The sequence below is a fragment of the Nanorana parkeri genome, unplaced genomic scaffold (genome assembly GCF_000935625.1).
Source record: "Nanorana parkeri isolate BGI_ZX_2015 unplaced genomic scaffold, ASM93562v1 scaffold1427, whole genome shotgun sequence".
Lineage (NCBI taxonomy): Eukaryota > Metazoa > Chordata > Amphibia > Anura > Dicroglossidae > Nanorana > Nanorana parkeri.
This window is the reverse complement of record NW_017307695.1, coordinates 122,120-137,039: the sequence shown is the minus strand read 5'-3', so window position 1 is coordinate 137,039 and position 14,920 is coordinate 122,120. Positions and strand designations below refer to the sequence as shown.

General features: G+C 40.4%; 1 protein-coding gene across 1 annotated transcript in view; it reads left to right on the top strand.

The window, feature by feature from the left end:
• Positions 1–14,920, top strand: part of LOC108798207 (receptor-type tyrosine-protein phosphatase N2-like) — a 300,545-nt gene that overhangs the window by 262,072 nt on the left and 23,553 nt on the right. Inside the window, exon 10 of the mRNA XM_018569937.1 lies at positions 1,250–1,336. Coding sequence (XP_018425439.1) covers positions 1,250–1,336 — 87 coding nt within the window. The remainder of the gene's footprint in view (positions 1–1,249; positions 1,337–14,920) is intronic.

Sequence of the window (14,920 nt, the reverse complement as noted above, 5' to 3'; positions counted from 1 at the left end):
GTGGGGTGGGGGGGGGGGGGGGGCTTCGGGGAAATATCAGGGGTCCAAACAGACCCCTGACATTTCCCTTTTGAAATAGAAAAAGAGATTGAAGATACAGAGTCATGCCCTAGCTGCGCCCCCTCTAGGCTGCACCTGAGGCGAGTGCCTCACTCGCCCCATGGTAGCTACAGCCCTGGGACCGCACATGCACAATGTCCTCTCTCCTTTAGGCTCAGATGAGCTCTTCAGAGTACATGCACACTATGCTTGTTCTCTCTTCTGCCTGCTTGGATCAGCATGTGCAGCTCTCGGGAAAAGTAACGGTGCTCCCTCCTGTAGCACTAGGGGGCACTTTTCCTAATGGCTGATCTGTCTAGTGAGAACACAGGATAGAGCCAATGAAAGCATTTGCAATTTTTCTAGCAGGCTTCTGTCATTGTAAAACTGCCCTAAAGGTATGTTAGTAGAAGAAAGGCATATTTTTAAAATCTGATTAGCTTAGGGTGATGCTATTGAAAAGGTGAACTAAACCTATACAATTACATGGATAGTAGTAGTAGTAGGATAAGGTAGTATACTATACCACAGTCAGATATATCCCCACTCTGAATATTACTTTTTTGTGTTGTTTTGTTTAATATCTCTGCATAGACATATGTAATAATATAACATTTTCATCAGTGTCTCGATCACAGCAATGATTGATAAGGAAAAGCCCACCCAGACAATCAGTTTCCTTCCCCAAGTTGATTGTCCCGTAATGTACTTGAGTCTCGTGGTGATCATTATTCAGTCTATCATTTTCAGGGTCGGGAAACAATACCTATGTCTATGGGTAGATGTGTAATATATTTGTAGTAAATGAAAACATAAGCCTAACCTGTACCATTTAACAAAACATAAAAATGATGATAAATTACAACATTAACTGTATATATATATATCTATATATATATATATAGATATATATATAGATATATGGGTCATCCCTCCATTTGCGAAGGGGGATTAGACTTCCTAAGGCTTTCATTTACACTATATTGTTTGTCTTATTGCTGGAAAATTCAGGTGATTCATCATGTTGGCTGAAGCACCTGATCCCTATTCCCTGGATATCACACTCTCTATGTGATAGGAATATAGCGAGCTATGGCTTTTATATCCTTGACAGGCCAAGGTGATAACTCTTAAGGGATTTAAGCCTTTCGCCTATTGACGAGTTCCATTTTTTTTTGCTAATGCTTTTTCCTCTGCTTTCTCCTAACAGGCCACTGACTGTGAAGAGGGGTCTGGAATTATTAAATGAAGTCGCTTTGCTCCTGAAACAGCAAATGAATGTGTTTAGTGATGTCAGGTAGGTTTCTTTATCTACTCTCCATTGATTTAGAGTCGCTTTAGTACAGTAATCATAATCCTCTCAGTAACATAAAAATGTTGAATAGTTTACTGGCCTGTTTAAAATGGAGTATGCAGTGTATTTTCTATGCTGTCTTCTGAAAATGTACAAACTGAACATGTGGTAATGTTACTGAAGGAAAGAATATGTATTTTATGAGATACATATCTATAGTTTACTGGCCTGTTTAAAATGGAGTATGCAGTGTATTTTCTATGCTGTCTTCTGAAAATGTACAAACTGAACATGTGGTAATGTTACTGAAGGAAATAATATGTATTTTATGAGATAGGAGTATTCTATTTGATGAATAATGCTCTGTCATATTAAAACTGCTTTCATTCCGCTCGAAAGTAGCACAATTTTCCAAAGTTTTAGTTTAATTTAATTCAGTCTGTTAAAATATGACTATTATTAATAGTCAAAAGTTTCCCATCATGTAGTTATAATAAATAATCTTGTATTTGTAGGTGGGTTTTGTCATTGAAACATATTTTCTATACAAATGCCCGACGATGCAATCATCATTTCTCCTGGGAGAGCATCACACAGTAACAAGGCAAATTAGGCAGGAGCCTAGAACCTGGGGGATGGCAATAGCCCCAATGGATGTCAAGAGGGCCCAGCTACAGCTTTTGATGCTCCTGCATTTAACCAGGGCATTGTGCAACCGGTCAAACCTATTCACCTGTTTGTCACGTGTTGCACTTGTAGGGAGTCTGATGAGGCCATGAGGGAGGAGCTGCCATTTTGCCTAGGGCCTCATCCTTAATCTGTTTATGGTTAGAAGACATTTTGGATGATTGTGTCTCCCACATTTGCATACTGTATTTGGTGTGGGCTGGGGTTTTTCTTCAAAGCTTTCATACAGCCGTGGCAAGGGGCAGCAGGATATTAGACTGCTAATCTCATGAGATTTACAGTGAGATTTGGAGATGTTGCTCCTATGCTGCTTACTTTTCTCCTGAAGAGGAAGCTGTACCTAAGTACTTTCTTTGTTATTGCTTCATTCAATCTGTGGATCTGTGCTTTCTGATCCTCTATTGCCGCTTCTTGATCGTTACCCTACCAGTCATCAGGGGAGCAGTGATGACAAGAGAAAGCAAAGTTCTGCTCGTGTACTAATATGTCTGCTTCCACACAGAGTCTGCAGAACAAGGCATGGTAAGTCAGTAATGGGTGAAATGATTAGTGGCACGGAGACCATATACTAGTGAGGGTTATTCACAAAGCTGCCGAAGGATCCAGCCGCAGCGTTGGCTAATCCTTCGGCTTGCTTCGGTTACATGAGCCCTTCAATTCAGTAGAATCGAAGGGCTGCTGTACGGGCTATAGTCACTAAACTACTTCACTATAGTCCGTATAGCTCCCGAAGTTGGCATATGCTTCGGCTTGACTGAGCCGAAGGGAAATCCGAAGCTGGCCGAACGGCCGGCCATTGGCGGCTGAAAGCCTGCTACTGACAGCTGGGCGGAGCCAGCCGTCATCTCATGGCTGGCTCCGGCCACTTGCATTGACAGCGTCCCCTGGTTACACTGATCACCAATGCCTTTTTGTTTTTTTATACTTACTGCCCACATTTTGCCGCCCCCCAGATAGTCTGCCAAGCAGTGAATCAGCCTTTTGTTAAAAAAGTTTGAGAATCCCTGCTTTAATTGTTAATGATACTGTTAAACTTCACTTGGTGCTCACAGTAAAGTAACTAAAAAGAACTATATTAAAATCTCAGAGTGTGACCATGGGGTTAATGCCTTGTGTTCTTATGACTCATATTAAAAATATTTGGTGCATTTATAGAAAAATAAAACTGCTAAAAGTCTGGTCTCTGTAGAAACCATTTAAATGAACGTATGATATCTTAGAAACAAGGGAAAAATAATTGTCAAGATCCTAAAGGTTTATTTTCATAACCTATCCTCTAGGAATCTCATTTATAACACCAAACGGCTTCTGATGATATTGGAAGATATTAGGGAACATATATAAGTCTAACAAATGGTGAGCTATACATTCATATGAGACTGATTTCTTTTATTATTACATCACAAATTATATTATACACAATAATCGTGTTTACAGCCTCAATAATCTGCCCAAACTGACGGATAATACTTTTTAGCCTATGGCTACGCAAGGAATAGCGGTGTCACCGTATTGCACTAATAATGCTGCCTTGAAAACTTCCTCACATCCTGAAGGCAAGCTAGATAAAATTAATGATGTAATTTTAGAAAATGGGAAAAATAGTTCACGTTGAAAGAAATCACACCAGGGGTCCTAGGCACAGTACAAAATAACTGGGAAAATTATCTGACTGTTAAGAAGAACATAGGGCTGATTAAAAAAAGGCAGACAATATAGCTCTATTGCCATCAGCAACCAATCATATTCTAGCTTTCTACTACTCTACTGCATAAAATGAAAGTTAATTCTTGCAGGAAGCTGGAGAAAACAGGGTAAATTATCTTCCTCCACGTTTATGTATGTTTTATAGCATGTCTCATATTTTTGTTGTTAAATTAGAGTCCAATCTGTAGCATTTGAAGGGTTAACATAGTAACTCAAAGTATTTGACATAGCTGCAAACTTTCTTTTTAACCTGACTTCAAGTTCTTTAAAATGACACTAACTTTAGTGACAGTGAAGGTAGGGGGTGTTAGGAGACAGCATAGTACTATTCCACCACCTTCAATGACTGTGGCACAAGGGTCTATAAAGGGGACAATATAGTAGCTTATATAAGAATGGGTAACACTCTTGCCTTTCTGTTCCCACCAAGTAAACTATCTGCTCAGTATTTTTTTGTTTCCTATTCATTGCATGGGTCTTATCCAGATACTTCGCTTTTCCATCGAGAACCCATAACATATTGGTAGATTCGTTGCCACGATAGTGTAAGCTTTTATGTTATTTTTTTATAGAGGGGGCAAAAAGAGTACTAGAGTTCCAATTGCTGTAATGTCCAGCAAGCTTGTGTGTGTGGATCTCAGCTGCGGAGTGACTCTGTGGATGGCTCAGTTAGAGGGTTCACTGTCGCACTCTGTATTGAATGAGTGAGGTCGGAACCCCTAGCACATCATACACCACCACAGGATTGTGAACACAATATAGGTCCTCAATTGTCATTCATTGGGGCCGTGTTGGGACTTGTAGTTACACTAGTTAACTCCACTAATGCAAGGCAATACAATGATGGTACTGTTAAGTGGTAGGATAATGATGCACGGTTCAGTTAATCAGGATAGCAGATATATATATATATATAAGGTAAGTGAGCTGCAGGCATTCAATAGAGTACTGTCGCTTCAAGCCAATGGAGGATATGCAATCTTGTATCAGACTGAGAATACAGGTGGTACTTGCGATTTGGTGTAAACAGTCCAGATACCCCGAGCCACTGGTTGTGGAAGCTTCACGGCTGTGAATCCTCTGGAGGAGGACAGCAAGGTTCAGGATGGTGGAGGTGAATGCCCTAGCAAGTTGCTTGACTTTCTACCTCGCTAGAACGCTGAGCAAGTGAGCCTTCTTAGCTCTTGTAGGAGAGGCAGGTGTGTGTGGGTGGAGTCGTCAGCAGTGGCCCTCCCAACCGTCTCCTAGTAACGGAAATGCTGTGTGAAGGCCGGCCTACTCTGCCTGTCACTTAGACACTGTATGTGTCTGAGAGCGACGTCTGAGAGTACAAGCCCTGGAGGGAACGTGACCGGCAGGTCGCCTAGCAACCAGACGCCGGCGCGGCTGACCCAGGGGACGGAACCCGATTCCCTGACAATTGCTCACTGAAAGTGGTGTATATGAAATCATCATTTGTATCATCATCATGTTTAATATTCACCTCACTAAAAATTAATAAAAAAACTGTGCCACTCTCCCTATCCTAAATCGTACGACACTCACTCTAACTAATCAGGCATTTTTTCTGCCTTACTTAGGAGCTGCTGCTTGCTAGGTCTGCCCTAGGGTTCAAGTTTGGCTTGAATTTTTGGGCCCCCCGCCGGCCTCCTGTGCCTACCCTAATAAGACGCAGATAAACAATGTGGTACGTTCTTCTTCTAGAGCTATGCTACAAGATGCAAACTGTGCACAGACCCAATACTGCATTTGCCTTATTTGTTACTGTGGTGTACTGTATCTACCTCCTTACGTGTATTGTCTCTGTTTTATTATGCACCTCTTTGCAAAACCAATAAAACCATTGAAATAGATTTATGTGCATTTGTTTTCCACAATAGGAGTCAAAATACTCCCCACCCCCCCCCCCCCCACCACTTTCCCTAATGCATGTCAATGTGCTTTTCAATGCAATGTGCTGCACTTAAATGCAGCATGCTCCATTTTGTCTGTTTGCACACCAACCTGTTGGAATCAGTAGATTGTGGCTTGTCATTGTGTTGGGCCTGTGCTGAACAAGAAAGCCTGATGCAGATGATGTGATTGTTCCCTAAATATCTTGTAGCATTGAACCATTATTTAGTAATGCTGATAACAGTTCTTTCCTGCCTCAACTCAGAATGAAATGCTGAACTATGTTTCCTCTTATATGTAATAACTAAAAACCGATTAATTAATTGAAACAGATACACCCTGTATTATAGAAATGCTGGTTCCCCCTGATATGTTTTGTTAATGGTTATGTAGCTGTCAAATAATGTCCATTATTTCTTATTACATCGTTACAGGCCATTAAAACAACATTAGCAAGTTCATGTAATTATGCCTTACACTTAGAATGGATGCAGAAAAGATCTGATCACCTAATTATGGGTCACTGTGTGGCTGGTAGTGATTGATCGCAGATGAGAATTTAAGTCATGTAGGTATTGGTAGTAGTTCATGCAGCTATTAAAACTAAATATATCCTCTAAGTGTTTTCAGCGTCTTATGATTTTTCAGCATGATAGTCCAATGGCCTTTAAATCACAATTAAATGAATTCCCTTCACCAAACTTGTAATGCCCATAAATGTGCCATAGTGCAAAGGAATTAAATAGTAATTTGTCTTGTATAAATTTTGGATAGGATCCTTTCAGGATGATAAAGTGCAGCCTATAAACGTAATCATGGACTTAAATTCTGCTTGCTGTGATTGATTGAAATTGACATCCTGTATCTGTCCTCACTAGACAGGAATATGCTATTTCAGGGCTGAAACAGAAGCATGCACAAAGAGCACCTATTTTTAGAAATTGACTAAAGTTCTAAATAATACATATGGATGCCAAGCCATACTCAGTTGTATTGAGTCTCTGTTAATCTTTCTATTGTCTTGACTCAGAATTTAATAGTGTTGTTTTTTAATGCACTGGATTCACTGGTTGAAGTGGATGAAATAGGTAAATGTTTTGAATGTGCAGCTATGCCAGAATTATTACCTGCCATGCATTCATATTATGATAGTAAAAATTAGGAATGCACCAATACTGGTATCGGTGTAATGACTGGCCGCCCGGGTTCCTGATTTGGAGGAAAGCTGGCCAATCAGGAAGCCGGTTGGCAAGTCATTACCCGCCCCCCGGCTTTCTGATTTGTCAGAAATCCGGCTCCATGCTTCGGCGTCACCTGGTGACGAGGGAGTATGGAGCCGGCTTCCCAGCCAATCAGGAAGCTGGGCGGCGAGTTATTGCCAGCCCCCCCCGGCTTCCTGATTCACCAGAAAGCGGGCACCTTGCTTCCTCTCACCCGGTGACGAGGGAGTATGGAGCCAGCTTCCTGGCTAATGAGGAAGCTGGGCAACGAGTCATTATATGCCGTTGGCTTCCTTAATGGAACTTCCAGTATTCGGTATCCATAGTAAAAATACACAGGTCAAAATTAAATGAATTAACCAGAGTGCAGTCATGTAATAATACAATAATGGATAATAAACCCCCAAAAATGAATGAATGAATATGGAAAATGACAAAAACTCATACAAAGTAGAAGCAGTGCAGTCCACCGAAAAGTGTAAAAAGAAATTCTCCATTCATGGTGATGCCTATATTCATCCACTGATAATTATTTCTCTGGTCTGTCACTAACCCCCTTATACACACATGCATACTTTTACTGCAATATTTATATAAGGGGGCTAGAATGACGCCACTGACACTGCTCCTGAGGAAGTGACAATACACATTGAACGGAGTCATCACGTACGGGGGTATATGTCTACTCTCAGATGCCACAGGAGAGAGGAGGACTGAGCGCAATAGTTTAGTGCTGTTATACATGTACAACAAAACCTAACATCTCACATTAAAACCACTCAACTATTTGACGTAAGTCTGACTACAATTTATGCGTATATATATATATATATATACGCATAAATTGTAGTCAGACTTACGTCAAATAGTTGAGTGGTTTTAATGTGAGATGTTAGGTTTTTTTGTACATGTATGTTTTTCATTTACAGTTAACATTAATAGATGAATGTTATTCACTGTTTTGCACTTTCCAAGGCTGTTTAACTTCTGTCTCTTCACCATGGCTATGCATCATAAAATCCATGGGCTGCAGCATTTGTATGTACACTATGTGACCTGAGACAAACAGATCTCATGTTATACACTGGCTGGGCATTCTCTACAGCTCTCGTCTGTATTCTTTTTTTACTTGGTTAACATTCTTTATTCAAACACTAAGCTACCGTCTTACTGTATTTCTAGACTAGAAATAACATATAGCTAGATGTACAATGAATATGTTGTATAAGAGCTAACTTGCTATACACAGCTAAAACACATTAAAGTAAACCTGTCTTTTCGATGAGCACTGCGTTATCCTGGCCTGCCCCCTTCTGCCTCCTACACTTTCTTATTGGCCCATCACTATGATGGGCGATCTCACAGGCAAATTTGGAACAGGAGAGCCTTCAACATCATCAGGTTTTTTTGAAACTGTTCCATCATTGTTACATTAGTTTGAGATTCAGGCCACTGGAAAGGTTATCTAAAGTTATGTGCTTTATGTGTTTTCACTCTGCCTGACCTTTGCACAGCATCACACATTTTAGTAGGTTATACAAGGTTATATTTTTGAATGGAAATTCCCATTAGAACGTTTGATAATGCCATTAGAGACTTAACTATTATCATTCGAAATTTCGTTTGATTTTCATTTATCATTTGGTTTTGTAATGAATGGAGTTTCCCAAACAAAATTATTTTTGTCACTGCAGTAGATATCAATCATCAATTTGACCACATCAATAATTAGAAAGGCGAACACACATTCCGAAATCAGTTTAATTCCTTCAAAGTTCTAACCGTGTATACCCTACTTTAGAGACATAATATGTTCATGTGTCTTGCATTCTTGCAAAGCCGCCACTTATTTTTCCTGCAGAAGCTTCTATACCCACAAGCACAAGGTGTAGTGACCTTCATACTATCACAGTGACCCAAAAGTGGTCACAACTTGCGTTTCATCCAACTTAAGACTTGCTTACCTCACCTGTAATAGTCTTGAGGAAGAAACAGTAACTAAACTGGAGTTCTGCTTGCATAATTGGAGTTTTGAAATGCAGGTACCCATACGCAGAAATTAGAAAATAACACATCTGTTGCCAAATAACCTTTTAAAGATGAGATCCTTGTAGCTATAAGAACACCAATTAATACAATGTTTTAGTTTTTTTTTTTTTTTAATGCAGCTAGTGTAAGTAACTAAATTTGACTTGATTTTAGCCTCTTGTGATCCCCTGCACAGGATCACTCAGACTGGGAGAGGTAGGGTATCATAAAGGATTAGTCAGATGTGCAGCAGTGTATATGAACAAGAACTGACCACGGACATTATTCTATCCCACATAGGACTGGCATAGGACTTATACAAATTCAATATAGAAATACTTATTTATTTTTTAGTTTTTGACCATGCATACCCTTTAATTGCTTGCATGCATTAATAGCACAGCCATTTGATCAATGGCTGATCAAATGAAGGCATGGCACTGACTAAATGTAATAAACCAGGAAACCTGCACATCATTGATATGCCAGTAACTAAACAACTCGATGGCAATCCAGCTGTTTAAAACATTTCTTCTCTTTACCTAATAAACACCTGAACTTGTGCATCTGAATCCAATGGTAATAATAGTTTGTAAATTGCACATGAGAACAAAGTGACACCAGCTGTAAATGTACATCAATTGAAACATCTTTTTTTACTTTCATTAAATGTTTTTCAAGTGTTGCTATTCCATTTCACTGTTATTTTTGTTTCAGAGCTGTTCCAAATTAGAAAATAACATAAGCAGTTAAAATATCCTTTTCTTTGTAAAAAAAATCAGTTTACCTTCAGTTTTAGCACACATCTGATTTTAACATGGAATAGTAAAGATCTGTTGGGAATGTTGTAGATATGATTACCTATGGTGGGTTATTTGCAACAAACACAGTTTGAAGGACCAGCATAAATATTCCTCCCATGAATTTTCCTGTCCCCATGTCATTATTATTATTATGAACTCATTTTTCTCCATATTTGTGAGATGCCATGATACCATTACAAAGCTATTCAGTCATACAAAGGTGTCACTGTAGATATTTGGTGTTTTTTCCGCTCACTCTTGATACAATATCTTACAGAAAGGATAAACCTGTTTCAGGTCACATATACCCATGTGGGTTGATCTATAAGTCATTATGTCAGAATGTGGTGCTCTGGTTTCTGTATCACGCTTACAGTGTTTACCCTCTCACACCTCAAATAACTAATCAGCCAGTGGATTAAACGCACTCAACCTCGACGCTAAACCAGCCTTCCGTCTTTCCACTTCATCATGCTGATTGATTATGACATCTCTCGGTGCTGTAATAAATGTGAACACATGAAGGAGTGACTGGAAGCCGTAGGGATAACTCAAACTGGCTGGCAGCTTTATATATGTGTTGATACTCTACCGCAATCTAGATAACTACAGACATCTATTCTTAACTTTTATTTGATCTGACATCAAGACGCTGTTCTATGGTGCATGAAGTCCGGCCATGGTGTAGAAAACGTTTCAAATCTCCCTACGTGAATTCGTTTTTAGCAGATTATGCTTTCAGTAGATATAGGCTCAAATCACAAAAGCGAATGCATGCGGTGTTATTATAGCTGTGCGATATTTCTACGTTTTTATGATAAAAAATAGATTTTTCAATGCACTAAAGGCATTACTGCCAGGATCAGCTGAATTCGCCAAACACACATATTTTATCAATATTTTTTATGCATTTTATGAGTCAGTTTATGACTATTACCATTTAGGTTATCAAATACTAAAATATGTCTATTTTCAAGCTGGAAATAACGAAGGGGTCTATTCACGAAGCAGCCGAATGATCTAGCCGTAGCTTCGGCCGATCCTTCGGCTAGCTTTGGCCCCATGACCCCTTCGGTTCAGTAGAACCGAAGGGCTGCTGTACGGGCTATTCAATATAGCCTGCTCAGCTCCCGAACTTGGCCTAGCGGCTCAGTCGAGCCGAACGCATATGCCTTGGCTCGTCTGAGCCACACTGTAAGCCGAAGCTGGCCGGATGGCAGGCCGACAGCTTGCTTCTGACAGCTGGGCGGAGCCAGCCGTGATCTTACGGCTGGCTCAGGCCACTTGCAGAGAGATTAGCGTCCCTGGTTACCAGCTAACCAGGGACACTGATCTCCAGACAGCCTAACTCTCCCTGGCGCTCCGGGAGTCTCCCGGCCGCCAAGGAGAGAAACACTGCTTTTTCTTTTTTTTTTATGCTGACATGGAGCCGTGTCAGAATGGTAAAAAAAAAGAAGATGTTTTTTTTTTTTTTTAATGCAGCTAGTGTAAGTAACTAAATTTGACTTGATTTTAGCCTCTTGTGATCCCCTGCACAGGATCACTCAGACTGGGAGAGGTAGGGTATCATAAAGGATTAGTCAGATGTGCAGCAGTGTATATGAACAAGAACTGACCACGGACATTATTCTATCCCACATAGGACTGGCATAGGACTTATACAAATTCAATATAGAAATACTTATTTATTTTTTAGTTTTTGACCATGCATACCCTTTAATTGCTTGCATGCATTAATAGCACAGCCATTTGATCAATGGCTGATCAAATGAAGGCATGGCACTGACTAAATGTAATAAACCAGGAAACCTGCACATCATTGATATGCCAGTAACTAAACAACTCGATGGCAATCCAGCTGTTTAAAACATTTCTTCTCTTTACCTAATAAACACCTGAACTTGTGCATCTGAATCCAATGGTAATAATAGTTTGTAAATTGCACATGAGAACAAAGTGACACCAGCTGTAAATGTACATCAATTGAAACATCTTTTTTTACTTTCATTAAATGTTTTTCAAGTGTTGCTATTCCATTTCACTGTTATTTTTGTTTCAGAGCTGTTCCAAATTAGAAAATAACATAAGCAGTTAAAATATCCTTTTCTTTGTAAAAAAAATCAGTTTACCTTCAGTTTTAGCACACATCTGATTTTAACATGGAATAGTAAAGATCTGTTGGGAATGTTGTAGATATGATTACCTATGGTGGGTTATTTGCAACAAACACAGTTTGAAGGACCAGCATAAATATTCCTCCCATGAATTTTCCTGTCCCCATGTCATTATTATTATTATGAACTCATTTTTCTCCATATTTGTGAGATGCCATGATACCATTACAAAGCTATTCAGTCATACAAAGGTGTCACTGTAGATATTTGGTGTTTTTTCCGCTCACTCTTGATACAATATCTTACAGAAAGGATAAACCTGTTTCAGGTCACATATACCCATGTGGGTTGATCTATAAGTCATTATGTCAGAATGTGGTGCTCTGGTTTCTGTATCACGCTTACAGTGTTTACCCTCTCACACCTCAAATAACTAATCAGCCAGTGGATTAAACGCACTCAACCTCGACGCTAAACCAGCCTTCCGTCTTTCCACTTCATCATGCTGATTGATTATGACATCTCTCGGTGCTGTAATAAATGTGAACACATGAAGGAGTGACTGGAAGCCGTAGGGATAACTCAAACTGGCTGGCAGCTTTATATATGTGTTGATACTCTACCGCAATCTAGATAACTACAGACATCTATTCTTAACTTTTATTTGATCTGACATCAAGACGCTGTTCTATGGTGCATGAAGTCCGGCCATGGTGTAGAAAACGTTTCAAATCTCCCTACGTGAATTCGTTTTTAGCAGATTATGCTTTCAGTAGATATAGGCTCAAATCACAAAAGCGAATGCATGCGGTGTTATTATAGCTGTGCGATATTTCTACGTTTTTATGATAAAAAATAGATTTTTCAATGCACTAAAGGCATTACTGCCAGGATCAGCTGAATTCGCCAAACACACATATTTTATCAATATTTTTTATGCATTTTATGAGTCAGTTTATGACTATTACCATTTAGGTTATCAAATACTAAAATATGTCTATTTTCAAGCTGGAAATAACGAAGGGGTCTATTCACGAAGCAGCCGAATGATCTAGCCGTAGCTTCGGCCGATCCTTCGGCTAGCTTTGGCCCCATGACCCCTTCGGTTCAGTAGAACCGAAGGGCTGCTGTACGGGCTATTCAATATAGCCTGCTCAGCTCCCGAACTTGGCCTAGCGGCTCAGTCGAGCCGAACGCATATGCCTTGGCTCGTCTGAGCCACACTGTAAGCCGAAGCTGGCCGGATGGCAGGCCGACAGCTTGCTTCTGACAGCTGGGCGGAGCCAGCCGTGATCTTACGGCTGGCTCAGGCCACTTGCAGAGAGATTAGCGTCCCTGGTTACCAGCTAACCAGGGACACTGATCTCCAGACAGCCTAACTCTCCCTGGCGCTCCGGGAGTCTCCCGGCCGCCAAGGAGAGAAACACTGCTTTTTCTTTTTTTTTTATGCTGACATGGAGCCGTGTCAGAATGGTAAAAAAAAAGAAGAAAAATAACTCTTTAATTTCTATTCTGACACGGCTCCGTGTCAGAATAAAGAAAAAAAAAAGAAAAAGCAGTGTTTCTCTCCTTGGCGGCCGGGAGCGGGAGACTCCCGAAGCGCCCGGGAGAGTTTTTTTTCTTCTTTTTTTTTACGACAGCAGAACCGCTGACCAATAGAAAACTGTTGGGCAGAGCCAGCTGTCATTGCTAGCTCCGCACGATCGTTTTATATTTACTTTTTTCTACTTTTTAAACTAGTTTTCTGTTCTGCTCAGAGCGCCCGGGAGAGTTTTCTTTTTTTTTTACGACTGCAGAACCGCCGGCCAATAGAAAACTGTTGGGCGGAGCTAGCTGTCACTGCTAGTTCCGCACAATCGTTTTATATTTACTTTTTTCTACTTTTTAAACTAGTTTTCTGTTCTGCTCGGTACCACAGAGGGACCGAGCAGAACAGCCGAGCCGGAATCCGCTCAGCGGCATTCGGCTATTCACTCACTACTGTTCGGCATCTATAAGAATAAACCGAACAGCAGTGAGTAGCCTGCCGGAGGTTCGGCTTAGCCAATCCAGATGTTGGATCTTCTGGGTCGAACTCCTTCTGCACTTCGGGGCGGCCGAACATGCTAGGCATGTTCGGCCGACCCTAAGCCACCCGATGTACGGCTGATTTCAGCCGATATACGGCTGAAATCAGCCGTACCAGACTGAAGTGAATAGCCGAACAGCGTTTGGCTCACTTCACTTTAGGTCGGGGTCATTCATCATTGTGAAGTGGTGGGCCCACATTTTAAAACACCTTTTAAAGGTCATGGAGTGCAGGAGCGCAGGCACTGAGCAAAATTGGCCATCTGGCACATTGTAGTAATGTCAACGTTGGATCTCATAGTTGCTGCACAAAATACTTAATGTAATTACAATAGTGATAAAAAGATACGTTATTATATAAATAACTAGGCTGCCTATGCAGAAATGCATATTTACCATTGAAAGCCTCTATTTCTCCTGAAGTGGTTATATCTCCATCCCAAATGACTCCTTTTACAAAAGACACCTCATAGAACCTCTACATTTTCATCAGTCAGAAGCATGTGGTAGAGGTAAGCAGAGGTAACATATGGAGTAATGAAATTAATGGTAAAAGCCGCGCTGTGTGAATGAGACCGTAAAGTGTCAGATATAGTAGATACTGACCTTAGAGTAATGTGATACAATGTGTAAAAAGTGCAAAACAAAAAAGAAACGCATGTATATAACATGCACCTTAGTGTAAATGTAATTGCTACAAAATATCCATAATGAAAAATCAAATGCACTAAATATTAACTGTGAATCAATGTGATGCAATGTGCAAAGAATACCGACAAGAAAAACGCATGTGTGTAACTTGCACTCCAGTGAAAATAATAAATGGTTAAAAAATGTCCATGATCCTGGATCTTCAATAGTCCATTAAGTAAATAGAAGATAAAACATTGGATGTAGAATAAACTTAGGGGTCTATTCACAAAGCTGCCGAGGGCAGCCGAGTGAATGACCGATCAGAAGTGAAGTGAGCCGAACACTGTTCGGCTATTCACTTCAGGCTGGTACGGCTGATTTCAGCCGTATATCGGCTGAAATCAGCCGTACATCGGCTTGCTTCGTGTGGCTTCG